The sequence below is a fragment of the Leucopleurus acutus genome (genome assembly GCF_964270905.1).
Source record: "Leucopleurus acutus genome assembly, chromosome: 3".
Lineage (NCBI taxonomy): Eukaryota > Metazoa > Chordata > Mammalia > Artiodactyla > Delphinidae > Leucopleurus > Leucopleurus acutus.
The window spans coordinates 142,389,965-142,407,456 of NC_139145.1; the positions used below are offsets into that span (position 1 = coordinate 142,389,965).

The 17,492-nt window shown below is 40.4% G+C and overlaps 1 protein-coding gene across 2 annotated transcripts in view; it reads right to left on the bottom strand.

The window, feature by feature from the left end:
• Positions 1-2,026: 2,026 nt before the first annotated feature.
• C7 (complement C7) overlaps positions 2,027-17,492 on the bottom strand; it is a 53,466-nt gene continuing 38,000 nt past the window's right edge. The window contains exons 14-18 of one of the 2 annotated variants that reach the window (XM_082836911.1): positions 15,794-15,926; positions 11,576-11,767; positions 7,542-7,632; positions 4,692-4,876; positions 2,027-3,233 (exon numbers count right to left, since the gene is read on the bottom strand). In XM_082836911.1, coding sequence (XP_082693037.1) covers positions 3,052-3,233; positions 4,692-4,876; positions 7,542-7,632; positions 11,576-11,767; positions 15,794-15,926 — 783 coding nt within the window. In that variant the 3' untranslated portion in view covers positions 2,027-3,051. Of the gene's footprint in view, positions 3,234-4,691; positions 4,877-5,484; positions 6,284-7,541; positions 7,633-11,575; positions 11,768-15,793; positions 15,927-17,492 lie in introns of those variants that run through there. The other variant, XM_082836912.1, reaches the window with a different exon arrangement.

A 17,492-nucleotide genomic window follows, 5' to 3' on the forward strand; every position in this document is an offset into this window, starting at 1 on the left:
AGTCCATCAAGGAAGAAAAGTCTCAGTGGACTGGTAGGTAGCAGGACTAATGCAGCGGCTCAATTCTGCCACTCCGGTACTAAGGATGGTCCAATCTTCCCCTCCCTCCCTCCCTTCTTTTCATTTCTCTTCTCTCCTCTTGTGTCTCCTCCTCCTCTCCTACCTTAGAGAAAGAAAGAGTCGTAGATACACCTGAACACCCTAAGTATGTAACATCTTCCTTTATCTTCAAATTTACGATGACCACCTTCACTAGCTATTATGCTCATCTTACAAATAATCCAAACGCCTGTGGTGGGTCAGTATGTGTGTGAGTACGAGGGTGTAAGAAATGTTGGTAGGTATAGAAAAAAATATAGAACAAATGATAAACTGTGGGGTCGGTCCAAACATATTGATGAATCCACATATCTTAACCAAAAAGAAAAGTGATTAATAATTTATGTGCAGCTGTTTCAGGGAATGTTGAGTAAACTAGCCACTCAGCACCTGCAGCTCTGAGTGGCTACTTAACAACAGGATGGACTCACAAGTCCCATATGAAGCTGAGATTAGCAATGACCTGCCTAGCTAAGAGGGGGAGCTCTCAATCAAATGAGCCAGTTACCTGGCTTGTTGCTAGGCAACTCAAGAGTTCCAGCTCAAGAGTTCGTGTCCCCACTGTACCCCACCTGAATACCAAGAAAACTCCCTCTGTTTCAAGGGACTTACAAGCACCCTGGACTGTTGCTGTTGGGAGGGAGGTTCCATACAGAGCAGTTAAGATGGGGCTCAGTAAATCTCAGGGCATTGATAAGCAGCACTTCTGTTGGTCAATTATTAGGAAATGTGTAGAGTGTCACAAGAAGGCACACTCCGACGCAATTAGGAGACCTTCCAAAGCAGCATCTCTGCCCAGGTGACTTACAGTGTCCACTTAAATTGTGAGTGATGGCCAGTAGGATGTGACTGAGCTCCCATGGAGCTCCCTGAAACTGGTCGATGCACCAGCTGATTCCCTTCTCTCCCTCTGTCCCCTGCTAGGTCCAGATGACTTTAACTTCAGCACTTTCTGCCTTCTCTTCCAAGGCTAGATCCCATCCCAGCCCAAGTGTCCCTCACCTGGTCTGAGGCAGAGGGAAGGGCAGATGGGGACAGTCTCACACTCCCTCTGCTCTCATTGCAGTCAATTTTCATGGCATAAACAGTCCTCCCGGCTTTCCTCAAAGCCTTCTCTTCAGATGTTCAAGAACTTATTTTGGAAGTTTCAAAACGTGTTTGAAGTCTTAATGTTGAAAGTTACTTTCTTCTTGCAGCCCTGCTGCCACGATCCTAATTCGCACATAGACAATTGTGAAGGTCTCTGTCCAACTAGAGGAAAGGTCAAGTATAAGGATGTTCGGAAAACTTAAAAAGGCATGAAATTTCGTATTTCAAGACAGCAACTCTCTGCAACCTCATTCACTGGTCCCCTCCTTCTCCACCAACTATTCACTCATCCCTTGGATAGACCTGGAGGACATGATGCTGAATGAAATAAGCCAAATACAAAAAGATAAATACTGTATAATCTCACTTTTAGAAGGTATATAAAACAGTCAAACTCATGGAGCAGAGTAGAATGGTGGTTGCCAGGGGCTAGGGGCAGGGGAAAATGGGGAAGTGATGGTCAAAAGATATCAAATTTCAGTTATGCAAGGTAAATGAGTTCTAGAGATCTACTGTATAGCACAGTGCCTGTAGCTATCAATGCTATAATGTACACTTAACATTTTCTAACAGGAAAGATCTTATGTTAAGTGTTCTTACCATAATAATAATAATAATGAGGGTGGGAGGAAACTTTGGGAGATGTTGGATATGTTTATGGTCTGGATGGTGGTGATGGTTTCACAGATGTATACTTATCCCCAAACTCATGTACAGCTCTTTACATGTCAATCATACCTCAATAAAGTAGTTCGAAAATTTTAAAAATATAAAAAAGAGCACATTAGCCATCCTTCATGGAAAGTCTTTAAAATTAAACATAACACAGATTTTTAAATTCCAAAGTATAGTATCTTTAATGGGTTTTTTAATCAGTCATTTAAACTAAAGTTTCATTGAAATGTATCAGAAAAATACAGAGATATTATTTGTAATATAAAAGCATATTTTAAATTCCATTGAAGCCCACTCATTTCATCAACTACAGCTGTTATTTTGTTTTGATGAAAGATGAATAGGGAATAAACAGGCGGCTAATGTCTCAAATGGATCTACCTGTAGAGCCCCCTGAAAAATCTAAGTACGTATCCACGTTAGAGAACACTTCCCCCAAATACGCAATCACTCAATAGCTCAGGCATGAATGATGCTTCCTACACAAGGAAAGGGGAGGAGGGGGACAAATTACAGGTCTTGTGTTTGGAAAACACGAGAAAAGCTCCAGAGAGAAGCCTCAATTGTAAATACTTGTTCTCAGACAAGAAAGTAGAAGGTGCCCCTGTGACCGTAACATGATGGATTCCACTCTGATAGCAGTGATTCAACCTCCTGACAAGATTAGGGAGCTCTAGGTGTGGTGCTTGGCATGGAATCATTGTATCTGCCTTTTTCCATTCAAGGTCCCCTTTGTATTCAGTTTCACTGAGCCGAAGCCAGCCTCTCTAATCTTTCTGTTTTCATAATCAATTTGTAGGGTGTGTTCTGGTCGGTTCTTTTAATCATACTAAAAAGAATCATAGAGCATTCAGATTTCTCTAGTCCAACCCTCTAATTTTCAGATTAAAAAAAAGTCAAGGTCCAGAGAAGTCAGCAATTTTTCCAAGAACATACAGCTCCTTCAAAGGTTCATCAATATCCTTCAGCCTGACTGACATTTAAAAAGAGAAGAAAAAGAGGATCTGGATTCAGGTTTGGGAGAACAAAGGCTTGTGTAATTATGCAGGGCCTGGGGATTGGGAGAAGTGGACCCGGAGTGGAAGGAGAAAGAATGGGCCTGCGTGCTGAGAAGCTGTCTACAGGGCCGGGCGTGCAGAGGTTTTAACTCGGCCACGCGGCTGCGAGCAGGCCCACCGGCGCCGGGAGCTACGGGGCTTCGGCGGCGCAGGGCCGGATGCTGGTGACGGAGATGCTCTGACCTCGGCACCTCAGGACGCCGGCCTCACACTCTGTCATCGTCTGCTCCCTGCCATTCGCCTCCACGCAGACGCTGAATCCTGTTTCCTCGCACTCCGAGGCGGCTCTGCAGACACATTTGCTGCTCTGGGCTGGAAAAAGAAGCGAGAGAGGCTTGGTGGCCCATGGTGGAGGTGGGGAAGACAAGGCGCATCACGTCCAAAGTCGTGATGTTTGGTAATTGGAGAGCTATAGACGCTCCTGCCTCGCGTGATGCAATCAATTACCCTCCCCTCTCCCGGACCCCCAGGAAAAGCTGCAGGATTGGGCAAGGGAGGCATTTCACTCCACTCCGACAGAATAAGCAGGTTTTGAGGCTGCTGCCAGGCTTCCTATCGATGGGACCCCCGCGGAGCGGTTCTCTCCTCCACGCGCTGCACAGGGGGGGCCCAAACCCCCAGTGTGACCCCTCAACGCCCAGACCAAATGCAGAGACCTCAGCAAAACGCCGGGCTGCAAGGCTCAAACAGAGGGAGACAAAAGAAGAATTAACTTGCTTTGAGAGAGAGAGGGCATGAGATGCAAAAGGCCTCATGCCCCATAAAGACCTATCAGAAACGAGTCGGGGAGGAAAGCGTGTGTGCGCTGAAGGTGCGAGGCTGGAACACACCAGCCAGGCGTCCCCAGAAGGAGGGTAACCAGGTCTGCCAGACCACTGTGGTGACTGCCAAACCGAAAGTGACCCAGACGTGCCTATATGTGTCATCATCTCTGCTGCAAATGGGACGGGAGTGAGGGGAAAGGTGCCCAGCGGGTACCGGCCAGGAAAAGGAGGGCCTGAGGATCTAGCAGAGACCTTACAGATCAAGATCGCACAGTCCGGCTCCCAACTTGACAGATGGGGAAACTGAGGACGGTGACTTGGCTCTGGCGACCCAACCCTTCCCCCCCGCGGAGGAGGGCTGGCCAGTGCTGGTTGTCAAGATCACTGTTAAGTGCTACCTGGACACAGCACCAGCAAGTATGGAATCACAGCTTGAGAATGTAGTGCCTCCTTTTCTATTCTCTTCACATCCTTCTGATTGCTTCTAGGAGAAAGTGTCAGCTTGGCACAGGTGTGCTTTCAACACACCCCTGACACTTGCTAAACACCCTTTATCACAAGGAAGCTTCATCCTCCAAGCTTTGAGCAGCATCTGGCTAGAATCTCCTACCTTGTTTTGTTTCATTGTATGTATTTTCATGGTTACCTAATATTTATGGCAAGGGACATTTCCTATTAAAGATGTGATATAACGTTTCTTCTTTTAAAAATTGTTATTTTTATGGGAGTCTGTTTCTTTTTGAATGAGTACCTAATATGGCTAATACAAGGACAGAGCAAAAATCATGAAGGCGGAACGTGATGTTTGGGAGGACATTCAGACCATCAGGGAGAGTTCTTGATCGACCCCCTCCCCGGGGAAGGCAGTCAGGGAGGATAGTTCATGCTCAGACCAGTCGGAGTCTTTGATATCCTCAGGGATGTGCTTTGATCTGCCGCTAAACTAGAAAACTTCACTCCTATTACTTGAGCATTTTTGTAGCTACAAATATGAAATGCCCCTTACCGTCACATTTTCCCCATAGTGGACACACACCGCAAGCTTTCTCAGCTGAGGCAGGTAGAGTACAGCTCTCCCTACCAGCAACAGTGTAATTTCTACCCTGACATTGGAGAACATGCATCTTGCAAACTGTCAGAGGCAGTATCCTTTTGCTTCTCTCATCTCGAGCACACACATCCAAGGAGGATCTGAAACAAATTTTTTAAATTACTTTATTTACAAGATTTTCTTTCTTCAAAGCTGAGAATGAGAAGTGAAAGGTGAGGCTCTGGGTTCGATGACTCAGATGTTGTCACCTACAGCAAAAAGATGGAACAGAAATGCAAATGCCCCTCATTACTAGGGCCCAACCCCCTCCAATCTTCAAAATGAACATATTTTGCTCTTTGTTTACTCACAAGTTTTACAAGCTTAGATATCTAGTGTCAATGTAGTTTCATCTAGAACAGATCGGATACAGCAAATTAGAAGAGAAGGCAACGTCTGCTAGCCACAGATGGTAGACTGACGACAAAGAAGGAGACAGAAAATTAGCAAAGGTCAAAACACTCAGAGGAATGGGAGTCAAATGGGACCACTGGCTGCAGAAGAAAGTATCTCCTCCCAAGCCAGCAGCCCTGAGAGTTCAGGTCCATATTATAGCATTATCCACAGCTGATGACTGAATCCTCAAGGGAAAATGAACTCTATTTTTCAATGCTATTTTTAGAGTATCTACGTTTACAAAATAGTTTAGAAATATCTCCATAAAATGGGTTACTTTTTTTCGTATGCATTGGTGTTAAAATAGTGCCAACTATTTGAAATGTCACTAATAAAAACAACCGCATTTCTGAATGCTGATGGGTAAGGAAACAACTACTGTAGCGAAACCCTAGACAGCAAGGCTTTTTTGAATAGTAAACAGAATCTATATTTACTTATATATATTTAGCTCTAATGTTTACTTCTCTGACCAAGGGTTAAATTTATTTGGACATTTACATAACAGAAACAAATCCTAGTATTTCTTTTTTATCTGTTTATTTAAACTTTACATAGAAGTACGCAGAACAGCTTAAAGGGCAGAGAACTTAAAAGGCCATCTATCTTGTTATCAGTATCTGATGTTAAAACTCTTACCATATTTATAAACAGGCTGCAGATAAACTCAATGAATCAGAGAAGTTGGAAAGAGGATGAAAGTGAGTCAAAGCAAACAATGATTAATAGAGAATAACAGCACAGTCAGAAGATTCTGGGCTGACCATTTCCACTTATGCTATTCAGTTTTATGTTCTCCTTCACATGAGAAGTTACTTCTTATAAGATACCACCATAGTCATCATTACCCAATGTAGGTGTTCAAGAAGATGTGTTTTGGTGACCATACTAATTGAAAGCCAAGTAATTGGCTAATAATTTGTGTTTTGATTCTTAACCTTAAAGATGGCCAGTAAGTCCTGGGGACTGGATATCTTCCATTTGCCTCTCCAGATTCACCCTCCACTCTTCTCCACCCTGCCTGGGAGGCTGACACGTATGGACCACATCAATAGACTTCCTTGTCCTCTAGCTTCAGGGGTGTTTGATCAATGGGGGAGACTGGCAAGAGACTGGAGGGAGAGAAGAGGGTACAATGGGGGGTTTTATTCCCCTGGCTCACTGCTGGGGATCTCTGAGGGCCCCAAATGAGGGACTCAACTCTTCCTCAACTAGCGCTCTGTCAACAGGTTTTCATAAGTGCTCCTCTCTCACACCTTCTGGCTTGGGCACGGAGATACTATAAACCCGAACTGCTACCAGTCCAGGAGTGTTGCCCCGTGGCTTGCAGTTTTCTTTACTCTGCCCACATTTCTGTAAATAGTTCCACCAGTAAACCTCCTCTTGTCTCAATTTAATCATGCCCTCTGTATCCAACAACCAGTAATTACTCCAGATATCTTTCTACAATGGAGTGATTTCAAGTGCGGTGGTGTTCTTAGAATGCAAATCTAGAAATAAACATATTTCAAGAATCAGAAAAGCGGCTGCTTTTGTTTCTCTTGGTATCTTTAAGAGGTTATGTCTCATGGGAACTTCAGCCCTAATCTCCTCAAGCTCTAAATCCTCAGGTGATGGTTTTGTCATTTTGCCCCATTTTATGTAGAGAACGAGCAGTCTCAAGCAGTCCTTCAGCCTTTCTCACCAGCCAGATTAGATCACTGCCTAACGCCACCAATGGTCAGCCCTGGTGACCCAGGCAAATAACAAGCAGCAAATGGACTGGACTGAAATGCAAAGACCCTTAACCCATGGTAAGTAACACCTTTGAGCTAACAGAGACTAGCATCTAAGAAACCATCCCATCTAGTTTTTTCAATTTAATTATTATTTGTTAACTTTTTATTTTATATTGGGGTATAGTTTATTAACAATGTTGTGTTAGTTTCAGGTGTACAGCAAAGTGATTCAGTTATACATATACATGTATCTATTCTTTTTCAAATTCTTTTCCCATTTAGGTTGTTACATAATACTGAGCAGAGTTCCCTGTGCTATGCAGTAGGTCCTTGTTGGTTACCTATTTTAAATATAGCAGTGTGTACATGTCAATCCCAAACTCCCTAACTATCCATCCTCTGCACCCTTTCCCCCCGGTAACCATAAGTTCATTCTCTAAGTCCGTGAGTCTGTTTCTATTTTGTAGATAAGTTCATTTGTATCCGTTTTTTTTTTTAGATTCCGCATATAAGTGATATCATACGATATTTGCCTCTCTCTGACTGACTTCAGTTAGTATGACAATCTCTAGGTCCATCCATGTTGCTTCAAATGGCATTAAGAAATCATCCCATCTATTTTAAATAAAACAGAGAAGAAGACAGAGCTTACCCACATTCATAAGGCATTTTACAAACACATCTTGAATTCTGCAGTTTCTCCCAGCGCTGGCATTCAGGCACTTCCGGTGCCAAAGGGGCATCTAAAAGAAAACGATAATGGAGAGGCAATTATTAGGTGAAAAGCTTCTTCAGAGCAAACAAGGTATTATTTTAATTGTTGAACCAGGCTCTGTAATATTCTCAACTGCAACAAGTTTGTACAGTAAAAAATAAAGCTATAAAGCATTTTACAAGAGCTAGAGCATTCCTAGGACCACCCAATTTCATTGGTCGTAATAGCTACCATTTCTTGAGCATTTACTCTTGGCCCTGCCCTTTTTATACATTGTGATATTTAATCCCCTTAATAAGTGCCCGTTTAAGAGATGAGGAAACTAAGAGACAGAAAAGTTAGGAAATTCATGCTAGTTAACAAATTGGCCAAGCCAGGATTGAAGTCTATGTTTGTCTGAATTGAAGGCCCATAGAGTAGGCTCCCTTTCATCAAGTACATGGGGGTTTAAAAACTATTTGTTATGTGGACGTATTTTGCCCACTGTGCCTATAATGAGACAGAAAGCATACCATCACTTGACCTATACAAGAAGAACTCTCAGTATCTCAAGGACAACTATAATAACCTCTTACATGTAAATGTCCAAGTGGTCTCCCCTCAACAGTGACTAAATGTCTAGAGGTACTTACATTAATAAAATCCTTTCTTTTATTTTATGTTTCCTACAGACTGATAGAAAGCCAATCATCATTCCAGTTTTGATAGGAAAACACTTTGGTCCAACTTACAAGAGCATAATTTGCCATGGCCTAGGCTATGCCTGCCTACAATGTGAACAGTCTACACCACCCTGCAATTTCCACCCCCTGCTAGCTTCATTACAATGGAATTCAGTGGCATACACTTTTGCATCATAAAACTAGCTACCTGCTGGATATATCTATAAAGGTCATTTGTCTGAAGGATGTGTTTTTATGGGTGCACAAACTATGGAATACTTCCTTACTTCGGAAAACATAAGAGCTTTAGACATGACAGGAAAATCTCATGAACAAGGAAGGCATAAACTTGTAAAAATGGTAGCAAGGTGAAGTATGCCTGCCGTGTCCAGCAAGGTCTCTAGCAAGTACTTATTCTTTAAACATTTTTCTTTGAAATGGTATTATCTTTTATTTCTTTTTACACAGCAGCTGCTTGTTAGTCATCAATTTTATACATATCAGTGTATACGTGTCAATCCCAATTGCCCAATTTGAAATGGTATTATCTTAAATGCAACGTAGTATCCTGAATTGGATCCTAGACCATGAAAAGGATATCGGTGGAAAAACTGTGATGTATGAATAGAGTCTGTAGGGTAGTCAATGGTATGGTACTATTTAATATTAATGTCTTGGTTTTGACCAACTAAATTGTGTCAAGGTATGTAAGGTGTTAATATTATGGGAAGATGGGTAAAGGGTATATGGAAACTATACTTGCAAATTTTCTGAAATCCTAAGTAATTCCAAAATAAAATATTTTAATGGTATTATCTAGATCAATGCTTCTCAACCAGGGGCAAATGTTTGCCCCTGGGGACATTTGGCAATGTCAACAGACATTTTTGGTTGTCACCCCTGTGAGACGCTACTGGCATCTAGTGAGCAGAGACCAGGGATTCTGCCAAACATCTGATAAGGCACAGGACAGGCTCCCGCAACAAAGAATTATCAGGGCTCAAATTCCAGTAGTGCTGGGGTTGGGAAAGTCTGATCTAAATGGACCAAAACTGAAGTTCCGTGATCAAGCCATGTACATTAGTTCTGCATTATTATTAGCAGTTTATTTGCTAACCGTTCATAAGGATTGAATTTCAGATTTTAAATATTTTCTAAAAGTTATTATAATTTCTTCGCGGAAAATCGCTTGTAGAATTACCTACACCAAAGACTTTTGCATTTAAAAAGAATATAGCTTTGTTATCTTCATGGCTTGACTAACCAAGTAAACACACTCTTAGGACCCACCTACAGTATGTACGTTTACTATTTTAAAATCAAATATCTTCCCATCAAGACTAAGTACTGATGCGGGTGCGGATAAATAACGGGCTATTTTAATGGTGTTTAATGGATACAGAGTTTCAGTTTGGGAAGATGGAAAAGCTCTGGAGATGGATGACAACGATGGTTGAACAATAATGGGAATGTACTTAATGCTACTGAATTGCACATTTTTAAATGGTTAAAATGGTAAATTGTATGTTGTGTATATTTTACCACAATATAAAAAAGACTAAATACTTGTACATCAGGTATTTTCAAACTCTGGAGGCTGACAAACCTGGAACTTTTGGTTTGTTATAGGCTTATGTTAAGGGTAGTTATTATTGTTATCTAAGTCTTCTGAAAAACACAGAGATCTGAAAAACATCCTTAATTAAAACCTTAATAGGATTTGCTACTGAGTGGGAGAAAATTCATACCAAATGTGTTATAAAGTGACTGAAAAAGACATTTCAGAAAAAAACAAGTATATAAAGTATATAATCTCATTTGGAAGAAAAGAGCAACCTCATCAACTGTACATTGTTCTCCTTAATTTTAGCATTATTGGTACAGGTCCATTACTTTATCCCAAATAAACTCATAGTTATACCTCAGTGCATGTAGAAAACAAAGCAGTTGTCACTGCTCTGAGAGCTACAGAACATGTGAGAACAGGCAGGGCAGCCATTCCACTGGACACGCAGCCCTCCCATTCTGTCCTCTGTGATCTATTTAACACAATCAGTCACAGAGTGCTCTCTTTTCAATTGTGAAGATCTAATTCACCTAATATTACTATTCATGGAATCAACTACTTCATCTTCAATATAGAAGACAAATTTCAGCATCGAATTAAAAATTATATACTCAAGAAATAAGAATATCATATAAAATAGAATGCAAGTGCGATTTGCTTCTTGTTTTTAATTGTTACAAACATAATATTTTCCATTTCTTAAAAAAAATGTAAAGAAAGAGGAAGTTATTCTGAAAACAAATCTATCCCATTTTAAGTATCTCTAAAAGAAAGTTTGGCTTTCTAAATCTCTTCCTGCCTTAGCTTCTTAAAAGACCATTTTATACCAATGGACTTATTTACAAAACAGAAATAGAGTCACAGATGTAGAAAACAAACTTACGGTTATCAGGGGGAAAGGGGGGAGAGGGATAAATTGGGAGATTGGGATTGACATATACACACTACTATGTATAAAATAGATAACAAATAAGGACCTACTGTACAGCACCGGGAACTCTACTCAATACTCTGTAATGGTTTATATGGGAAAAGAATCCAAAAAAGAGTGGATATATGTATATGTATAACTGATTCACTTTGCTGTACACCCGAAACTAACACAACATTGTAAATCAACTATACTCCAATAAAAAATTTTTTTAAAAACTATTTTAATTTGCCATGTGTTCAAAATACTGGATATTTGGATTTCGACCTATAAGAACAACTTCACAAACCACACTACTTTTCCTTCAATAACTCTGCTTTGCAGGGTTATATGTAAGTGCTTTTATATTTTCAATTTCAATACCACTAATAAACTCTAAGAGCCCAAAAACGAAACATACAGAATTTTATATAAATTATGATCTCAACTCTAGACTTCATAAAAGTACATTTTTAAAAATCAGGAGGAAACCAGAAATCAGCTTTTAGAAATTCTTTATTTTCTTGGCACCTTAACAAATAGAAAGCTAATCTTTGATGTGAAGGATTTAAGTTAAAATTTCAGAATCACCAGGGCTATTCTTGCCTTTTCTTGAATTCTGTGAGTCTATCTGTGCCATGTGCAAAAAAGTCTGTTACCCACTCTATGATGCAAAAAAGTCTGTTACCCACTCTATGAACTGACCTTCTTGTAGCAGGGCAGGGATGGAGGGAGTGATTCCACTTTGGAGGTTCAGTGCCTTGAGGAACTGCCGCAAGGACTCTCATTCCCTGAGTGTATGTGTCCTTGGACAGACCCAAGAGCCACTCACCTTTGTGCACACACTGGACGTTCTTCATCTCAGGGCTCCACTTAAGGCTGGATCCGCAGAGAAATGTCGAAGGACCTTCTAAGGACCTGCCACCTGAACAGGAAAAGGTCACCTTCTCACCAACGGTGTAGAAAGGTTTGTGGGGATGACTCTGTATGCCATCCATCAGTGCAGGTAGAACGCAGGCAATTTCTAAAGAGAAAAGAGAGAAGAATACAAGGGTCACTGCTTTCCTAAACCATCTTTAAAAAAAAAAATGTCAGCATTGAATGGTGCTGATACACTTGTTCTGCTTTTTCTAATTAGAGGACAAGGAAGAAGAGGTGAGTTCACTCTTAGGATGCCCTGAAAGACATATCCCAACATGCCTGGCATGTTAATGACATGAATGACTGAAGGCCAAAACAGTTCCCATTCTCTCACCCCTGCCCTCAAAGCCATGTGACAACTTAAAATGAATAAGCCTTTTAGAGTCCTGAAGTCCAGCCTGCTGTTAAAACCAGACTTTTTACAGCTGCTACTTCTTGTCTGGTGAAGTCCCACCAGAAATTTCCCAAGAGCTGTGTTCATTTGCATATCATTAGCATGTACCCAATTAGATATTTTGCTATCTGAAATCTTTAAAGAACCACCTTTAACCTTGCAACCATAAAAGTGTTAAATCATTTTTGGTTTCCCAGTTCTATCTTTTCTTATTCCATCACATTCATTAGCTCAAATCTTCTACTTGAAAAAACAAGAAGAATGAGAAACATGCATAGTCATGGAAGGCGAGTCAGAATTCATGATTAAAAAAAAAATCTTGCCAATTTCTCTAGTGGACTTTGGACAATATTCTACAAAGTACTGCTTTATTTCTGCACCATTTTAATCAGACAATCCATTCATTCATTCATTCAAAATCAGCATTTATTGAGTGTCTATATTTTGCCAAATATGCTGTGTGCTACTAGGGACACAAAACACTAGTCACATAATCTTCCTTCAGAAAGCTAATAATTTAGCTTCAGATTTGTTTATTTCTGGCCATGACACATTTGCTGGTTTCACACGAATGTTCCCACTAAGACATATAGAAAGGCTGTACAAAGTTAAAGAAAAAGTATTTCTGAGAGCAACAGACAACAATCAGAGCAATGGAAATTTGAAGGCCCAAGACTCTAGAAAAAGGGAAGTCTAAAGTAGTGATTACAACGTTTGGTAATGCTTCTGTCCTTGCGGTTATTTGTAAATTTGAAAAAAAACATTTTTTTTTAACGTGCTGAAGGGCTGCTAAACTAAGGAGGAAGCTGCAACTCAGAGGCTGAATAGCTGCATAGAGTTTTTAGCAGTCTCACAGGGCTAGGAGACCAAAAATTAGAGTCCAGTCCTGTTACAAAGGAGGAGGCTCAGTAGAAATCCCATACTTTCCCTTATGATCCCTTAATGGATACCTAAGATAAAGGTAAAGCAGACATAAACAAGCCTTGTTCTTGCCAGAAACAAACCTAAATCTTTTCTAGAGGAAGATAACATCATCCATATGTATTTTTTTTTACATATAAATCTGGCATTCAACCAAAACTAATCTAACATTCAAAACTACAATAGAGGGGCTTCCCTGGTGGTGCAGTGGTTGAGAGTCCGCCTGCCAATACAGAGGACACGGGTTCGTGCCCCGGTCCGGGAAGATCCTACATGCTGCGGAGCGGCTGGGCCCGTGAGCCATGGCCGCTGAGCCTGCGCGTCTGGAACCTGTGCTCCGCAACAGGAGAGGCCACAACAGTGAGAGGCCCGCGTACCGAAAAAAAAAAAAACAGTAGAAACATCTACAGCAGATCCAGATGATGGGGTTAACAGACATGGACCATGAAATAACTATGATTAATATGTTGGAAAAATGAAATTAGAAGATGGAGAATATCAACAGAGAATTAGAAAGTATAGAAAAGTAGACAAATGGAATATCTAGAATTGGAAAATGAAATTAAGAACTCAGTAGACGGGCTTCCCTGGTGGCGCAGTGGTTAAGAATCTGCCTGCCAATGCAGGGGACACGGGCTCGAACCCTGGTCCAGGAAGATCCCACATGCCATGGAGCAACTAAGCCCGTGCACCACAACTACTGAGCCTGCGCTCTAGAGCCTGCGAGCCACAACTACTGATCCCATGTGCCACAACTACTGAAGCCCGCATGCCTAGAGCCCATGCTCCGCAACAAGAGAAGCCACCACAATGAGAAGCCCACTCAAGGAAGAGTAGCCCCCGCTTGCTGCAGCTAGAGAAAGCCTGCACACAACAACGAAGACCCAACGCAGCCAAAAAGAAATAAATAAATTTAAAAAAAAGAACTCAGTAGAGTTCTTGAAAGCAGATTGTCACAACTGTACAGAGAATTAATAAACTGGAATATAGATCAATAGAAAATATTTAAAATGAAACAGAGAGAGAAAAATTGATGTAAAACAAAGAAATGTAGGGAATTCCCTGGCAATCCAGTGGTTAGGACTCGGCACTTTCACTGTCTTGGGCCTGGGTTCGATCCCTGGTTGGGGAACTAAGATCCTGCAAGACACAGGGCATGGCAAAAAAAACCAAACCAAAACAAAGAAATATATATATATATATACACACACACACATATGTATATGTATATACATTCTAAAAAATGTATAATTTGTGTCTCATGAGGAGACGTGAGCAAGAATGAGACAGAGCAATATTTGAGGACAAAGGTGAAGAATTTTCTAAAACTAACAAAAGACATTAAAGCATAGGTTCAAGAGTGCTTTGAAGATCAACCAGGACAAAGACAAAGAAAATCACACCTAGGCACATCAGAGTAGAGTTGCTTCTGGAAAAGAAAAAAAATAAAAAATCTTAAAAGCAACCAGACCAAAAAAATACGATTTCCAAAGGAGAAACAATAAACTTGAAAGCTGACTTCTCACTAAAAAACAATGAAGTCAGAAGGCAATGTAATAAAATCTTTAAAGGTTTTAAAGAAAATAACTGCTAACTTAAAATTCCTTATCCAGTAAAATTATCCTTCAAAAGTAAAGATAAAATAAAAACGTTTTAGATGAACAAATACTGGGACAACTTTTCACCAGTAGATACACAATAAAGAAAAAGAAGCTTTTCAAGCAGAAGTATCTTATTAATCTTTTAAAAGAACTAAAGTTTGGTTTTAATACTCTTAGCTAGGGAATATTTATATTCTATTTCGGCAATATTGATAGTTTATTTCTTCCCAAGGACTCTAGGGCAGAGAGACAGAAAGACAGACAGAAACAGAGAGAACAAGAGGAGACCTTACAAATCAGTAAGAAAAAGACTAACAAACCAACAGAAAAAATGCCCAAAAGATTAGACAGCCACTTCACCAAAAAAAGTATCCAAATACCCAATAAATATATGAAAACAGGCTTAACATCATTAGTCATCAGAAGAAATACAAATTTAGAAATACAAATTAAAAAATAAGATATTGCTACACACTCACCAGTATAGCTAAAAAAAAAAATTAAGATAGACAATATCAAGTGTAGGTGAGGACACAGAGCAATCTTGACTTCTCAGATTCTGTCCGGGATGTACAACCACTTGGAAGACTGGTAGCATCTACTAACTCTAAATGTATGTATACCTGACAACTCAGAACTTTTACTAATATGTATGTACTCAAGAGAATAAAATGTACCTGTGTGCACTAGGACTTTCCTCACATAGCCTAGATCAACTGATATAGGATAAATACATCCCTGTAGTGCTGTCTATCCATCTGCTGAAGAATCTTATATTGTAGCACAGCTGAGATAGAAACCAGAAAATAGCGTTAGGGTGATACAACATGCAGAAGCACTTACTCAGATGCTACATCTAAACAAAATAGGATCAAAAGCATTTAAGGAAGTAGATTGTGGTAAATCCCTGGTAATTAAACTCTAAAGAACATCCTGATGGTCTTAACCAGAACTGAGCTCCCTGACCCATTCTAATTTGCACCAGAAACTTTAAAATTGCAATAAAATGTGCCTCACCTAACAGGAGCGCCAACAACTAGAGAAAGCTGAGGGGTTTTTCAAGATAGTCCTGAAATTTGGACAGGATCATATAAGCCTTTCAGGAAAAGGAGATCAAGACATGGGCATATGGTAAGCGGTTATTTATCCTGATTTATTCCTTTCCACACTATTCTTTCATCTTGAATTATATACTAGAATCAAGGCCACTCACTCTGACAATGCATTTTCCCAACAAGCCACTGTAAATTTTCTCCACATCTGGCAACAGGGTCTCCAACAAGAGAGTATCCTTCATTGCAAGTATATACTATGTTTTTCCCAACAGGAAACATGGCACCTTCATCCTAAACAGAAATAAAAGATGGAGAAAGGAAGAATATCTCTTTTGCATTAAGAAAATATTTCTTTAGATATATTCAGCCTATAAATCATGACTTCTTTAATCATCAGGCAATCTACATTCAAATAACTCATTTTGAAAATTGTCTGTAAAATTATTTTTTCCTGTAGAGTCCTAGCCAACAACACTGGTACCACCATTAATTGAAATAAAGCTATTAATGCCACTGTACTATAATTTATTGACAGCTCCCCAAAACCAAGCATTATACTAAACATTTTACTAAAATTACGTTAGTGGACACTACTCAAGTAACTTCTATTATACTTTCAGGAAAGCATCAGATTTTGGAAATGTCCTTGTCAGTCAACTCTTCCTAGTGAGGTGTTATGGGCTGTCCGTTGGCAATATTGACCAATAAATGTCATTATGAACAGGCAGAAATGTTCAAATGTCCTATCAACATGTTCACGAAAGTTTGAGCTTCCCACTGATGACTTTCAGGGGAAGCATGATGTTGATCTTCACCCACTACCCTCCCCAGCCCCTTCACTGTAAGGGAAGTGACGCTGAGGCTGAGTCAGATTCAAGGACATGTCATTAGCCTATAATGCCAGGAGGTGAGATTTCATTGGGAAGCAAGGAAGAATCTGAAGTCTGAGCCTTGAGGGAGTCATCATTCTTGTTTGGTGTCTCTCTTGGTTCCTTTCCTTACCCATCTAGTTCTCGGCTACTCAAGAAGATGGGGAAGAAAACTGGCCTGGGAGAGGGCGTGGAGCTGGACCAGCTCTGCGGTAGGCAATAGAAGAAAATTCTGTGGCGCCTTCTTCTCACAGACAGTCTTGCTCTTCCTGGCCCAGTCTGGCTCCATCATGAGAATTGGTAGGAGAAAGAGCACCAGATTGGCATTGTGATTTGAAGAAAATGGGGAAAGATATTTGATCTGCCTTGGTTCTAGCCCCTAGGCCTTCCACTGCCTTGCAGAAGGGACTTCTATATGAGAAAGTCTAACTCAACAGTGTCTAAACCTGGCTGTCTCTGTCAAAACCATTAGTAACAATTAAAAAAAAAAGAACAACTCTCAGGCTCTACACTAAACTTACAAAATGAGAAAAAAAAAAAAAAAGGAGAACAAGGGGCAAGCAGCAATCTATTGTTAAGTTTCCTGGGTGCCTATGATGGAGCCAGTCCACGGGACAGTGTTTGGAACCCCCAGCTCCTTACAGGACACCACATGCACTACAGTTGAAGACAGCAGCTTCGTGGTTTGCTGAAGTCTATGAGTCTGCCTGGCCTCGTTCTATAAGCATATTTCCTTCAGGAACTTAATGGATTGTGGTGGGATAATATGAGTGTTAGAGAGTCTAGGTTCACTTTCTCTCTCTCTCCATACACACACACATACACATCTCCCAACAGTACCTACATTTGGGGAAATTTCAGCAAACAAACACTCAGTGAGTATATGTTCAAGGGTCTGGCATTTGAGAGGCAAATTCTTCACGGAGAAACCAAGGCTGGTGGCACTGAGAAAATCCTGATGAACAATAGCTCCTATGTACCATGAAGA